This window comes from Lemur catta, chromosome 2 (genome assembly GCF_020740605.2).
Source record: "Lemur catta isolate mLemCat1 chromosome 2, mLemCat1.pri, whole genome shotgun sequence".
Classification (NCBI taxonomy): Eukaryota; Metazoa; Chordata; class Mammalia; order Primates; family Lemuridae; genus Lemur; species Lemur catta.
Genome location: NC_059129.1, coordinates 103,372,669 through 103,388,183, shown reverse-complemented (window position 1 = coordinate 103,388,183; position 15,515 = coordinate 103,372,669). Strand labels below are relative to the sequence as shown.

The window sequence follows — 15,515 nt, the reverse complement described above, 5'->3', positions numbered from 1 at the left end:
GAATTCACCAGTAAAGCCATCTGGACCCAGAATTTTATTAGGGGGAAGGTTTTGTTTTGTTTTGTTTTGTTTGAAGAGATAGGGTCTCACTTTGTTCTTCAGTCTGGAGTGCAGTGGTTATTCACAGACATGATCGTAGCACTGTAGCCTTGAACTTCTGGGCTGAAGCGATCCTCCCACCTCAGCACCACAGGTAACTGGGATTATAGGCATGTGCCATCTCACCCAGAAGGGGAAAGGTTTTTAGTTACAAATTAAACATCTTTACTAGATACGGCATCATTCAGGTTTTCTTTCATGTTAGTTGTTTTTTTTTTTAATAATCAGATTCTTAGCATGTTAGTTTTAATAACTTTTGGTTGTCAAGAAATTGCCCATTGGTCTGAATTGTTCATATTTTCTTATTGTGATTTTAATATCTGTAGAATCTTTAGTGACATCCTCCTTTCATTTATGATATGGATAACTTATTTTTTTTATTTTTTTCCTTGTTCATTCTAGCTAGGGGTTTATCAGTTTATTGAACCTTTTGAACTTTTTTTCCCCACTCTATTATTCCTTCCTTCTATTTACTTTGGGCTTGGTTTGCTTTGCTTTTCCTGTCTTCCTAATTTGGAAGCTTGATTGATTTTGAACAAATCGTTTTTGATATAAGCATTTAAAGATATAAATTTCCTTCTAAACACTGCTTTAGCTACAAATTTTGATATCTGTGTTTTCATTATTCATTAGCTTTAATGAGAATAACCCATAGGTTACTTAGAAGTGTGTTAATATTTAGGGATATTCCAGTAATCTTTTTATTATTTCTAGTTTAATTGCATCGTGATCAAAGAACATACTCTATGATTTCAGTGCATTTAAGTTTATTGAAATTTGTTGTTTGGTCTAACGTATAGTCTTAGTGAATGTTTCATGTAACCTTGAAAAACCATGTGTATTCTGGTTATTGGGTAGAATGTTCTATAAATGTCACTTAGATTAAGTTAATTGATAGTGTTGATAGTGAAGACTTCCATGTTCTTACTGATTTTCTGTCAAATACTAAGAGAGAGGTGCTAAAGTCTCCAACTATAAACATGGATTTACCTGTTTCTTCCTTTTAGTTTTGTCAGTTTGTTTCACGTTTTTTCAAAGTTTCCTTATTAGATGCACACACATTTATCTTTGATAATAGTACTTGTCTTGAAATCTACTTTTTTCTGAAACTACTATAGCTGCTCTAGCTTTCTTTGGATTAACATTAGCATGTACAGTCATGCATCACTTAACAATGGGGATACATTCTGAGAAATGCCTCGTTAGGCAATTTCACTATTGTGCCAACATTATAGAGTGTACTTACATAAACCTAGATGGTATAGCCTACTACACACCTAGACTCTAACGTATAGCCTATTGCTCCTAGGCTACAAACCTGTACAAACATGTTAATGTACTGCATACTGTAGGCAACTATAACACAATGGGTAGGTATTTATGTGTCTAAACACAGAAAAAAATACAGTAAAAATATGTTTTTATAATCTTATGGGACCATCGTCGTATATACAGTCTGCTGTCATTGACCAAAACATTGTTATGCAGCCCATAACTGTACATCTTTTTCCATTTTTAATTTTTAAGCTTTCTATATCCTTATGTTTAAAGTGAATTTCTAATAGGTAGCTTATAGTTTGGTCTTTTTTATCCAGTCTGATCCTTTCTGCCTTCTAATTGGGGTGTTTAGGGCATTTACATTTAATGTGATTATTGATAAAGCTTGGGCACTTTACAGTGTCTACATATTTCAAAACAACATGTCCATGATAAACATATACAATTTTTGTCAGTATAAAAAATATTTTAAGAGGCCAGTGCTCATGTCTGTAATCCTAGAGCTCTGGAAGGCTAAGGCAAGAAGATCGCTTGAGCTCAGGAGTTCGAGACCAGCCTGAGCAAGACCCCATCTCTACTTAAAATAGAAAAATTAGCCAGGCATCAGGGCATGCACCTGTAGTCTCAGCTACTCGGAAGGCTAAGACAGGAGGATCCCTTGAGCCTAGGAGTTTGAGGTTGTGGAAAGCTACGATGATGCCACTGCACTCTACCCAAGGCGACAGAGCGAGACTGTCATTCATTTATAAATAAATAAATCTGGGGGGCGGGGAGGAAAGGCTTGAGGGCAGGGGAAAGGACCAAATTGGTAACATTCAAACAAAGACACGTCCAGGAATTCCATTTCAAGGAATTCAGTCTACAGATTAATTCATGTAAAGTTGTTTGCTGGAACTCTACTTGTAATTCCAAAAGACTGAAAACATCCAAATGACCCATAGTAGGTAACTGTTTACATAAATTATGATACCCCCCCCAAAATGGACTACTATGTAGCTATAAAACAAAATGAGCTTTCTCTACTGGGATGGAATGCTCTCCAAATAAATCACTAAATTAAGCAAAGTGCCAAGTGGTATATATGATAAGCTACTATTGGGGGGGAAAGAAGGGTGTGTAAGTGCATGTATTTGTGTAGAATATTTCTGGAATGATACACAGGAAACCAATAATACAATGCCTCTAAGGAACAGGAAGTGGAAGCTAAGGGACTTACAACTGTATATTCTCATAATTTTTTGTACCATATGTAGGTGTTACTTATAATTTTTTCAATTGTTTAAGGAGATATTATTGATGACTTTTGAGAGAACAGTGTCAGTTGAGGTAGGAACAAAATTGGTAGTACAAGAAAGAATGATAATTCATTTTGTGTGCTTTTACCTTCAGGTGGTATATCATGAATTTGTTGGGCCCTAAGTCATATTTAGAATTTTTTTATAATTGACATTTGACTAAAGAGAGTAGAAAGACATTAAAATGTTCACAGTGGGTAAAAATGATTATTAAGAGGCATTTTGTTAATTTCACCACAGGTATATTTGCCCTGTGTTTTACAAACAAAAAAGAGGTATGTGGGTTACATGTATGAAACACTGGATCAAAAGGACCCGATATTTGATGCAAAAGGAATAGAAACAGTTAGAAGAGATTCCTGCCCTGCTGTTTCCAAGGTAAGTTTTATCTATCTTATCCTCATCTGTAAAAAATAAGTAGCCAAAGAATCTGGTGAAAATGTAGCTATAGGAGAAAATATATGAACTTTGAGAATTTTATTTCTAATGAAAACAATTTATTTGATTTTAGTCCTTAGTTTCTGACTTCTTCCCATACCTTATGTTTTATCAAAATTGCTAAAAAGCAACACATGAACTTCATAAGAGTTTCCTGCCTATCACCTGGAGATGATAATATGATATGTTATCATATAAGAATTCCCATTAGGGAGCAAGATAAATAAAAGAAACAACAGAGATTTCATAAATAACATAATCCATCCCAGATTAACTGAATTTTCATTTGCTTGGGTTATCAAATATGAATTAGGAAGATTTCCAAATGGTAGTGCTATAAATTACCCAAATTTCTCAACCATAGTAATTTTAACCATAGCATTTTATATTTTTCTTTATTCAGGCCCAGACTCTTTCTATAGCAAACCAAAAATAAATGGCATAAATGGTAATAGCATTCTGTACACTGAGTTTTATGTGACAGCATTGAAAGCATAATGGATTGACACTTGTCAGTACACTAGGTCAATATATAATGTTATCTATAAAATATGTGAATTGGAGATATTTTTCAGTACTAGTTTCTGGAAGAGATGTCACCCAATACATTCTTTCTCTGCAGGCAAAATTGTACCTAAACTACGTTTAGCTTATTGAATAAATATGCATAGGTTCCAGTATTCAGAATAAAATACAGAACTTTCACCTAAAAGTAATTTAAATTCAATCCTCTGTATGAATCCACTGCATGTTGGTCATGTCCTAGTAGAATTATTTCCAACACAGAAAATTGTCACAATTATTTATCAACACTATAGAAGGCTAATTTTGATGTGACTGCTTGGTGATCTTTAAAGCTCTCTCTGTCCTTCCTATAACTGAATCAGGTTCTTTCTATAATGGTAAATATAAAACAGTACATGAAATCATGTTTAGTTTCTTGTGCCTATGTAAGAAAAACTTAAATGTTTTATGTAGCTCATCACATAGCAAGTGTTTCATCTGCATATCATTCTAATATTATTTTCCTCAAATGACATGATAGTTTCTTTTCTTTTTAGAAATAGAAAGCTATATGAAGTCTCAAACTTTTTCCAATTTCTAATATTTTTATTATCTAATCATTGTAAGTAACAGATTATTTCAGTAGGTCTGCAGGTATATAATGAAAGTATAACGGTGAAACATACTAGGGGATATTTTATCTTTATGTGCATATCTTTTTTATTTTCAGATACTTGAGCGTTCTCTAAAGCTGCTATTTGAAACAAGAGATATAAGTCTAATTAAACAGTATGTTCAGCGACAATGTATGAAGCTTCTGGAAGGAAAGGCCAGCATACAAGATTTTATCTTTGCCAAGGAATACAGAGGAAGCTTTTCTTATAAACCAGGAGCTTGTGTGCCAGCCCTTGAACTTACAAGGTAATGATACCCTCAGTACCTAGCCAGTGTAGTCCTGGGATTCAGCACAGGCGTAGAGTAAATGAAAAGACACCTAGTCTGCAGGCACAGACATAGTTGTTTACCTGCCTACATGAAGCCTTACTGAAGGTTAACGAATGCACCCTCATACTTGGTAAGTGCTAAAGAGGAAATCCTCTTCTGGGCTTTCCTTGGGAAACTTAATGCAGTGAAATTGTAATCTGATACAGAGCTTGATTCATTTGTTTTTGCCACATCAAAATCACTAGGTGGTCCTTAAAATTGATGATATATCAAAGTACTTAAGCTGGTATCATTCTGGAATCAGACAGTTTAACTAGTTAAATTTTTTCTTAACCTTCATTGTTAGATTTACGATAGTTCTTACTCTTAAGGGATAAAAAAAGAAAATCTTAAGCTTGTTGATATCTGCCAACTCATACTATTTTCCAGGTATTAGTGATTTATAGGGTAATTTTTAAACTCTTATAGCATGTCCACTTGATGCCAGCTAAGTGAAATACATGTAGTTCTCCAAGAAGTAGTAACTCCAATTTGGTTCAAGTACCCTCTGTATATTTTTCATGGTTTTATTATCGCTTAATTCTGATTTAATTTGCTGGAAAGATGCCTTATATGATAGTCTTTGAGTGTGCATTTTATTTGCTTAAATAGGAAGATGCTTACTTATGACCGGCGCTCTGAGCCTCGAGTTGGGGAGCGAGTGCCATACGTCATCATTTATGGGACCCCTGGAGTACCACTTATCCAGCTGGTAAGGCGCCCAGTGGAAGTCCTGCAGGACCCGACTCTGAGATTGAATGCCACTTACTATATCACCAAGCAAATCCTTCCACCCCTGGCAAGAATCTTCTCACTTATTGGTATTGATGTCTTCAGCTGGTATCATGAATTACCAAGGGTAAGCTTGCCAAGTAGTACGTGTGCTCTAGCTATAGAGAGATTTCACTTCAAATTTCCAGTAGAACTAAAGATTTTATTTATGTGCTATGAAAGACAGAACAGATCCTCTATTTATCCTAAACTGGCAAAGATACCACACTCTTCTAGTTTCCTAAAAGCTTTTAAGTTTTCTACACCTTTCTGGCTTCTATCAGGATGGCCAAATTATAGAAATGTTAAAATTCCACAGTTATTTCAATGGTAAATACTTAGCCACAAAATCATTCAGAATAAACCAGCTAATAGGATTTTTTCCTTCAAAATGGATGTTTAAGAAATGTATAGGATTTAGGCCAGGCGCAGTGGCTCACGCCTGTAATCCTAGCACTCTGAGAGGCTGAGGCGGGTGGATTGTTTGAACCCAGGAGTTCAAGACCAGCCTGCGCAAGAGTGAGGCCCCATCTCTACTAAAAAATAGAAAGAAATTATATGGACAGCTAAAAATATATAGAAAAAATTAGCCGGGCATGGTGGCACATGCCTGTAGTCCCAGCTACTTGGGAGGCTGAGGCAGTTGGATTGCTTGAGCCCAGGAGTTCAAGGTTGCTGTGAGCTAGGCTGATGCCACAGCACTCTAGCCTGGGCAACAGAGTAAGACTCTGTCTCAAAAAAAAAAAAAAAAGAAAGAAATGTATAGGATTTTGTATCTAGACACAGTCCTGAAGAAACCAGACTAAAGAAATACTGTAATGTTAAAATATAATATGATTACAAACGGTCCCCAACTTATGATGGTTTAACTTAAAATTTTTCGACTTTACAATGGTGCAAAAGTGATACACATTCAGTAGAAACCATACTTCAAGTCCCCGTACAACATTCAATAAATTACATGACATAATCAATATTATAAAATAGGCTTTGTGTTATTTTGCCCAATTATAGACTAATATAAGTGTTCTGAGCACATATCCTGGCTCTAGGCCAGGAAACTCAGATTTTTTAATTACTATTTTTCATTTCATCACCAGCAAGAATGTTAAACCAATGACACTTGTAAGAGGCTAACCTAATAACTCTTATGCAAAATGATTTATAAGATAACCAGGGAGAATATTGCAAGGGTATAATGTGGGTTTTTTGTTTTGTTGAGACAGAGTCTCGCTCTGTTGCCCTAGCTAGGGTGCAGTGGCATGATTATAGCCCACAGCAACCTCAAACTCCTGGGCTCAAGTGATCCTCCCTGCCTCACCCTCCCAAGTAGCTGGGACTACAGGTGTGCACCAGCACACCCAGCTAATTTTTCTATTTTTTCTAGAGATAGGGATCTCACTCTTGCTCAGGCTGGTCTCAAACTGCTGAGCTCAAGCAGTCCTCCTACCTCGTCCTCCCAAAGTGCTAGGATCATAGGTATGAGCCACCACGCCCTGATAATGTTATTTTAATGTAAAAAAGAATACCAGAAGACAGATCTCTGAAACCAATATTAACTTCAAATGAAGAATTCTTAGATGACATGTATCTAAATTTGAAATGCTCCATTCTGATGCAAGTATGGGGTGGAGGGGGGGAAATGAAATGCTCCAGGTTTACTTTTGCTTGAATTTTGCACCCTACTGCCTACCAAGTTGTTTTAACCTTCCACTTGCTTTGTTTCCATGGCCCAACTTAAACAGTATCCACTCTCAACCTGGATTTCTTTCGTTATCTTCTATGTGAATGGCAGACCTTTTTTTTTCCCCCTAAAAGAAAAAAACCAGTATGTTTGATGATATTAAGATCAAAGTTCCATGCTTTCATGGAACTTACATCATTTCTGAGGTCCCAGTGTAGAACAGTGTCTGGCACATAGTAGCTACTCAGCATTTGTTGAATGAATGAATGAATGAATGAATGCCTGAGTAAACCTGTAATTAGCATGAAAAAGCAGTTCTGCTATGAAACTGGTTCAGACTTATTTGTGAATTGATGTTTTTATAGATCCAGAAAGCCACCAGCTCCTCTCGAAATGAAATTGAAGGGCGGAAAGGCACCATTTCACAATACTTCACTACCTTGCACTGTCCTGTGTGCGATGACCTGACTCAGCACGGCATCTGCAATAAATGTAGGAGCCAACCTCAGCACGTTGCAGTCATCCTCAACCAAGAGATTCGAGAGCTGGAACGTAAACAGGAGCAACTCGTAAAGGTATGGCTTTGTTTGATAGACTTGGAATCCCAAGCAATCTGATTTTTCGGGGAGATATAGTCAACTTTTGAGTTATGGTATGAGATATGAAACTGGTGTGAAAAGTGAAATGAAGATTCTGAACTGGTAAACTTCTCAAAATCTCAAAAATATAATTAATCTAAACTATTTCAAATGGCTAAATTTGGTTTATAATTTATTTTGTTTTTATGGAATAGATACATTGTGTTTATTAAAAGCTAGAACTAGACTAGAATGGCCATCCACGCAGTTTCTTTTATAATACATGTTAGTCATCCCTAATCCAAAATCGAAAATACTCCAGTGTCTGAAACTTTTTGAATGCAAATATGATGCTCATTGGAATGTTTTGGAATTTCATATTAGGGATGCTCAACCTGTAGGTATAATGCAAATATCCCAAAATCCAAAACAGTTCTGGTCCCAAGCATTTCAGATAAGGGATATTCAACCTGTGGTATTAAAAAAGAAGAAGAGGCCGGGCGCGGTGGCTCACGCCTATAATCCTAGCACTCTGGGAGGCTGAGGCGGGTGGATCACTCGAGGTCAGGAGTTCGAGACCAGCCTCAGCAAGAGCGAGACCCCGTCTCTACTAAAAAATAGAAATTATCTGGCCAACTAAAAATATATATTTAAAAAAATTAGCCGGGCATGGTGGCGCATGCCTGTAGTCCCAGTTACTCGGGAGGCTGAGGCAGTAGAATCGCTTAAGCCCAGGAGTTTGAGGTTGCTGTGAGCTAGGCTGATGCCACGGCACTCTCTCTAGCCCAGGCAACACAGCAAGACTCTGTCTCAAAAAAAAAAAAAAAAAAAGAAGAAGAAAAGTCTTAATTTCTCTATCAGTGCTTACCATTCTTTAAAAAATGTAGCTGTCTTAGATAATTTCTAATAAACTTGGAAAGGTTGCAATTCTGTGAGTCTAGATAGAAAATTAATAGTTAACGTGATTGAGTCTTAACTGTACACCAGAGACTGTTCTAGGTGCTCGTACAGGTGAGTAAATTGACACAGAGAGGTTAGGTCATTTGCATGTTATGCTAATAAGAGGCCGAGCTGGGATATAGACAGAAAATGCAAAGACATTTTCAAGTATGGGAATTATAGCGGAAATAAATGACAAACATCTCTTGAAGTAAGTTGAAGAATGATATATAAAGAATAATTCTCTCCCCGCCGCCTCCCCCACCCCACCCCCGATAAAAATCAAACTCATCAGCATGGTTTGCAAGTCCTTCTCCCTTCTGGCCCTGCCTGCTACCTGTCTGTCACCATTCCTTGCTTTTCTCCCTGTCACACTCTATTTCCACCTGTACGATACTGACCTTCTAAAAATGTCCATGAATGCCCCTTGATCTCCCACCTCCTGGACTTTAAACACCCTGCTTCCTCTGCCAAGAATGCTGCCCTCTACCCACCCCCTGCATCATCTCAGAGGAATCAGCTTAAACCCCTAGACCAGGTGAAACCTTCCCTGCAGTGGGCTCCTGCCATAACCTCCTCTGCTTTACTGCGATTGTGTGTGTGTCTGTTTTCCCCGCTAAATAGCAAGTGGGCCCTGCCCTTTTTTCACCATTGAGTCTACCGTGCCTAGTATAGAGTTCAGCCCACCGTGGTGGTCTGTAAATATTTTTTGAATGAATTAACAATCATGCTTAATGTATAAATTTAAAAAAGCCATCACTGGAATTATTACCAACCAGCTTTCAGCCATTTTGTGCTAGTTTTGTGGTTCCAGTCAGTATAACCACTGAAGTCACTGGGTGCTCCCAGCTTCTGTTTATTCTATAAGCCGTTGTCCCAGTGGCAGCAAGTTGGATCCTAGTAATCTGTAGAAATTTTCATAAAGCAGAAATTACTGGAGATGTAATGAGAAATAGAAACATATTAAAACAAGAGATTTTGATATATCTCTATCAGTCCAAGACCAGTCAAATGATCAGAAATAAGTACAATTGTGGAAGATCTAAACATTATAAGGTCGATATTAGGATTATATATCAAACTCTAACCCATTACACTTCTCTAGTATAATGTTTATTATTTAAAGGTTATTTAAGAATAAATGCTTAACATTTATGGAATGTTTAAAAATTGACCACAACTTAGTCTATAAAGAAAACCTCAATAAATTTCAAAAAGTACGAATATTACAAATGACATGATTGATATGATGCTATAAAAAAAATTAGTAAGTAATTATAAACTGAGAAAACAAAATGATCTTTCCACTTGGAAATTCTAACATGCCGTATTAAGCAAAATGAAAACAATTACATATAGAATTCTAGATGGCCATAGCAAATCTCAGAGAAAAATTCATCACCTTAAACACTTAATATGAAAGAATGAAGACGAATTAGGCATCTGACTGAAATTTTTTTTAAAAATAAGAAAACCAAAGGATAGCAAAAAGAAGGAATCTAAAGATTAAAGTAGATATTTTTTAAATATCTGCCTCCTTATGAGCTAAAAAGTAGGTGTCTAGGTTGTGGTGGCTAAAGTTTTAAATATAAGCCTCAATCAGGCTATAATGCACAGGGTTTAAATAACCAGTAAAGGATCTTGAAACTAAACATAGAGTTAAATTTAGTGAGTCAAGTAATTCCATCCAGGCTTATTTATGAGACAAGCACAGAGAGCTTAAATATTTATCAGTTTGTCCTGGCACCTAAATGTAGCTGCAGTTCATAGAACTGTAATACAGAAATTCTATATTTGGGAATAGATTTGAGTCTCTTGGCAGAGATATAATTAGCAAAGCCTTCATAGAACAGTATTCTCTGTCTTCATGTAACATACTGAAGCACAGGTTTCTAAGCAGTTTGCTTGTGGCAGTATCATAATGTTAGATACAGTAACCAGTGTAACTCAGAAAAATGTGTCCTTCGGTTGGTTGACTGGAAGATACTGGGGCAAAGAACAAAAATTCACTGCCTGTAAGCTGCCACCTTCAAAACAGAAGCCCTTTGATATAGATCAAACAATTCATTAGAGCATATTTCATTTTCTCTTAAAAGATAATCTGGAATAGTTGCTGCTATTTGGTATCCCCTTTTTAGTGTTTTTCTTGTTTTGTAATCTTTTTAAAACCATATTGTATATGTGACTTGAGCCCTTTAAGTATTGTTTAAAATCTGATCATTGCATAAAACATAAAAATGCTTCTTCTCTTTTTAAAAAGTACCTTACGATTTATTATTTTCTTTAAGATCAAACCTTATACATCAGGATCACTTTGGAGCCTTAAAATGTACAGATTCTTAGGCTCTCATCCCCAGAGATTCTTTTTTTCTCAGTATATATTTTTTACTGAGGTTTAATTTATATAAAGCGTCAACTTTAGATGTACAGTTCTCAGTGTTTTGATGAATTTATTCCCCCAGGTAACTCCCACCCTAATTAAGACATGAAACATTTCCATCACCCCAGTAAATTTTTGTGCCTCTATTTAATTCTTTCCACATTGGCAGCCACTAATCTTTTTGCCACAACAGATGAGTTTTCCCTGCTTTAGGAATTCATATCTTTTGCACCACATAATGTTTCTGAAATCAATCTCTGTTGTGGTGTGTATCTCTAATATGCTCTTGAATGGGAATCATTACATGTGACCTTTTATGTCTAGTGTCTCTCCCTACTTTGTAGAAGTGAATAGCCAAAAACATTAGAACTGAAGCATGGAGAACCAACCTGGGATTCCAAAATGGGATAGAGGCAATAAATGTTCATTAGGATCTTGGCAGCAGCCAAGGAAGACATCTATAGGGACCTTAACATTGGGGTATAAGCTGAGTTGGTACGAGGGTGCCTGGTGACCTGCATAAATGAGGGCTACAGGATAGGCATTGTTGGGGGATCTGGGTTGTTTGTCAATATTTCTCTGGCAGGGACTGGTTTTGATTCCACCCTAAGGTATCTGCGGCTGTTGAGCTTCTTGTTTTTGCTGAATATTCTTGCATTTTGCTTTCTTGAGTTTTGCTTTGTGGTTCCTGAACCAAACCTGCAGTGCTGTCGGATGTATGTCAATTTTTGAGGCCGTCTCTTTCTGAAGGCTGGGGTTTGGGTATATGGGTTTTTATTGAACAAGATGTTCAAAGATTCCAGTTGCTTCTCAGTGAACATGGTTTTTCTGTGTGGATGCATCTGGTGCTTGCCTGCAGGGAGCTCCTCCGAGGCTGACATCTTCTGATCCAGATGTGCTCCTGTGATCAGATCCAGTGATAAGAACTCATCCGCAGAAATTCTGATTCATTGGTCTGGGATGGGGCTCAGGCATTAGTTTATTTTTAAGCTCATTGTTAACCATGGTTGAGAACCACTGGTCTAGACCTCTACTTTCAAATGTGTATCATTTGATTTTTCTCATACTGATATGAAATAAGAAAATAACTTTTTTTATGATTGGCATATAAAAAGATAATCTAATTTAATAATACTGTTTGTAGTTCATTAAAAAGACAGTATTTGGTAATTGGATAGTTTATTGTGTGGATTTTAATATAATAGGATTCTGTTGTAAATGAAAATTGATCTTAGGAATGAAATGAATTCTTGGGAAAATTTGAACTCTGTTTTGTGATATATCCTTTAGAAATGTCTCAACATAGGGTAGGCTAGAGCTTCTAAGAGATGAAAATTAATGAAACTTTCTGTAATGTATTACATGTCATATGTCTGCTGATAATCTGTGGTAGGTCAGAAAGGAGGGATTATAAAACTTTGTTGTTTACACACATATATATAAAAACTTTCCTATTTTTTTATATATGTCTCTTATGCTTTCAGATATGCAAGAACTGTGCAGGTTGCTTTGATCGACACATCCCATGTGTTTCTCTGAACTGCCCAGTACTTTTCAAACTCTCCCGAGTAAATAGAGAATTATCCAAGGCACCATATCTCCGGCAGTTACTAGACCAGTTTTAGATTGTCAATATCACAGAGTTCCAGGTGCTATTTTTTTCAGTGTTCACCACTAAACTGTTGTGCATGGTGCTTTTTCAACTTTCATCGAGTCAAGGATGGTCATTGTCTGTCTATTATCTGAAGACTATGAAGACTTTTATGCTAACTGAATTAAAAATTGTACTTGTTGATCTGAATAGCTCACTTCTTATTACAACAATGTATAAATTCCTCATTCTTTCACCTTTTTAACATTGTTTTATAATGCAGGTGTTGGATTTGCTCCAGTATGTGTACCATCTTGTAAATCCATTTGAGTAGATCATGTTTACTTCCCTGTGGAAGGAGCACTGAAAACCTCTTAAAGAAAAACCATTCGTGTGTTTTCCTTGAACTGTATCAGGACGTGTTACTTAGAGATATCCATTCACTTTATAATTTTGACTGCAAAATATTTTGTAAATACACTTTTTTACTTTTCAAACAACTGAGTAAAATAATGTGCAATGAATTTTATACAAATGATTTTCAAGTTGTTTGGTATATTTCCTCTAGGTTTTGCTTGACTCAAAGTAGATCGTTATTTTGATCAAACTGTGCAAATAGTACCATGTGTAGCATTTTGAAACATTATTTTCTAAAAACCGCTGTCTTGCTTTAGCTATTAATGGGGCATTGTGAGGAACTGTGCAAAGACATTTTTGTTACAAACCTGTGGGCCTGTTGCAATACTTTAAAAATAAAAAATTTTATTCCATTTTTGCTTGTTTTGTATAGACATTTCTATTGCTTCTAAATATGCTTAAAATATTTTCTTTCCTTATGTACTGTACAGTTAATCTTATTTGCCATCATCTTGAACACAAAATGTGTATTTAGAATATTTGTATAACTGTATAAAATGAAAAAGGAACTATGTGGTCAGTGCATTGTTTTTTAAACTGGAAATCATTTTGTTTTAAAAGTTAATAATGGAAACCATATTAAAATTGAGTAAAATATGAAATATAGCTGTGACTTCATCTTTCTTATAAGCTTACATTAGTTATATCTGACCCTTTCTGAATTTTAATGAAGTAAATTTATTCTTACATCCTGATTGATGTTGTATTATAATTCCCTTACCAAAATTTTAGGGTTTTAAAAAAAAAAGAGTCTTAAGAAAATTGTAGCCCTCATCCTTAGAGAGTTCTAAGAATGTACTTGTTAGTAGATCTTCAGTGTTCATTCTCATTTAAGTATAATCAATCTTGGGGCTAGGACTTCTCAGAGAGAAAGCAAAAACTATAATATTACTTTTTAAAAACTTAAATGCCAATTTTATATGCCTTTTTTCAATTAAAAACTCTTATTTTAATATAAATAGCTCATCTGGTCATTACCAGAACTAGGTCTTCCATTGCCAGACAATATACTTCCAAATACTGGGAGGACTAGTTTTCTGAAAATTATTATATGGTAAATGTGGAATCAAAGAGGTACACATCCTGTCCCTGAGCATATTTCTCTCAAGTCCTGCTAAAACATAGTAAGTCCTTGCTTCTGGGTATCTTTTTTGTTTGGGATGCTGGGCCTAGTCCTGAGAATTAGAGTTTTCTTACCCTGGCATGGTTGGACATTGATGAAGTAGTCTCTGTTACTTTCCAAGTTCTGTGCTGTCAGGACTTCTGGTTCCATCATCTCTTTCACATCACAGTAACACCACAATATTTTCAACAGAATAACCATTCTTAACCTCATTATAATTGGACACAGCCATATTAACAAATGGTTTTCAACACAAGTGCCAAAAACTAGCTCAGTTTTAGATGCTTAGTATATCTCTAGTTCCCTTTTCTGCAATGTAGTACCTCTTTTGTAACTATCCTTAGAGTCTGTAGCTCAACTGCCTTTTAGTGAGATCCATTTACTGTTTCAATAACTCACCTGGGAGGGTGCTGAAATTTGGACCTATTTTACCAAGAAATTTTTTGTAAGGCGCTTCCATTATTTCATTATTATTTTCCCTCCCTTTTAGATATTGGCTATTAATAAAGTCTTGTCTTTTACTCAGATCACAAAAAAAAAAAAAAATCCCTTTTTTTAGTAATGCTGAAGAAACAGTTTCATTCTTTAGGATGTTCTCATTTATATGAAAAAGAACCAGAAACTTAGAGACATCAAATAATTTCATTAAACGTTCCCTTAATGTTTAATGAATTAAACTAAATATTAATGTTTGTTAACATTACAGTTGTTTTTAAGATTGTTTTCTCTCGTTCTTCCTACTTCCCACTCAAGACTTTCTCTTGACAAACCATGTATTAATAATATTCAATTTTATATGGACGCAACATATTGTCTATGAAGAAGGCCAATAAATTGGGCAAAAATAAATAAAAATGTGAAGAGAAAGCGTTAAGGATATGAAGAATTCTTAGAGGAAGTGGGCCTGTGAGGTCATCCTTTCAGTAAGCGTAGCAGGAGCCGGCACCCAGCGAGCTCGTGGACTCCATCCTGCCCCACTGATTGTCATAGGTCACATCCTCATTAGTCTCAGATGATGCACATCAGCTGCCATCAGGCACATGACCCTGATGAGCTCTATCAGAACTATATTTTACACTAGTAAAGTCTTGTAGCTGTGAAGTCTTGATTCTCCACCTACTCTATTTCATTTTCATAACAGCCAAAGTACAGGGATATTCCCGTAAGGCCTATCAAATAAGCTTTTAGATTGACTTCTCAGTTTCAGAAAAGTATTTCTTAAACTATTAATATATTTAATTTTATAAAGTAAAAATAAACCCACCTATAAATGACATTGTTGGGGCTCTGCCATCAACAGAGGGAAGTGGGAGAAGACGGCCGTGCATAAGCAGCTATTTTTAGGCTGGGGATTTCAGATCTCTCTCAGCGAACCCTGCACCCCTTGGGAGGACAGTCGGCACACATGCTCAACTTATTTTTATCTCCATAATA

At 35.9% G+C, this 15,515-nt stretch overlaps 1 protein-coding gene and 1 pseudogene across 2 annotated transcripts in view; one reads left to right on the top strand and one right to left on the bottom strand.

The window, feature by feature from the left end:
• REV3L (REV3 like, DNA directed polymerase zeta catalytic subunit) overlaps window positions 1-13,562 on the top strand; it is a 170,057-nt gene extending 156,495 nt beyond the window's left edge. For both annotated transcript variants that reach the window (XM_045544191.1, XM_045544190.1), the window contains exons 28-32: window positions 2,913-3,050; window positions 4,345-4,535; window positions 5,211-5,457; window positions 7,419-7,628; window positions 12,435-13,562. In XM_045544191.1, the coding sequence (XP_045400147.1) occupies window positions 2,913-3,050; window positions 4,345-4,535; window positions 5,211-5,457; window positions 7,419-7,628; window positions 12,435-12,575 (927 nt within the window). In that variant the 3' untranslated portion in view covers window positions 12,576-13,562. The remainder of the gene's footprint in view (window positions 1-2,912; window positions 3,051-4,344; window positions 4,536-5,210; window positions 5,458-7,418; window positions 7,629-12,434) is intronic.
• On the bottom strand, window positions 11,241-11,831 carry LOC123633172 (annotated as a pseudogene).
• Window positions 13,563-15,515: the final 1,953 nt, after the last annotated feature.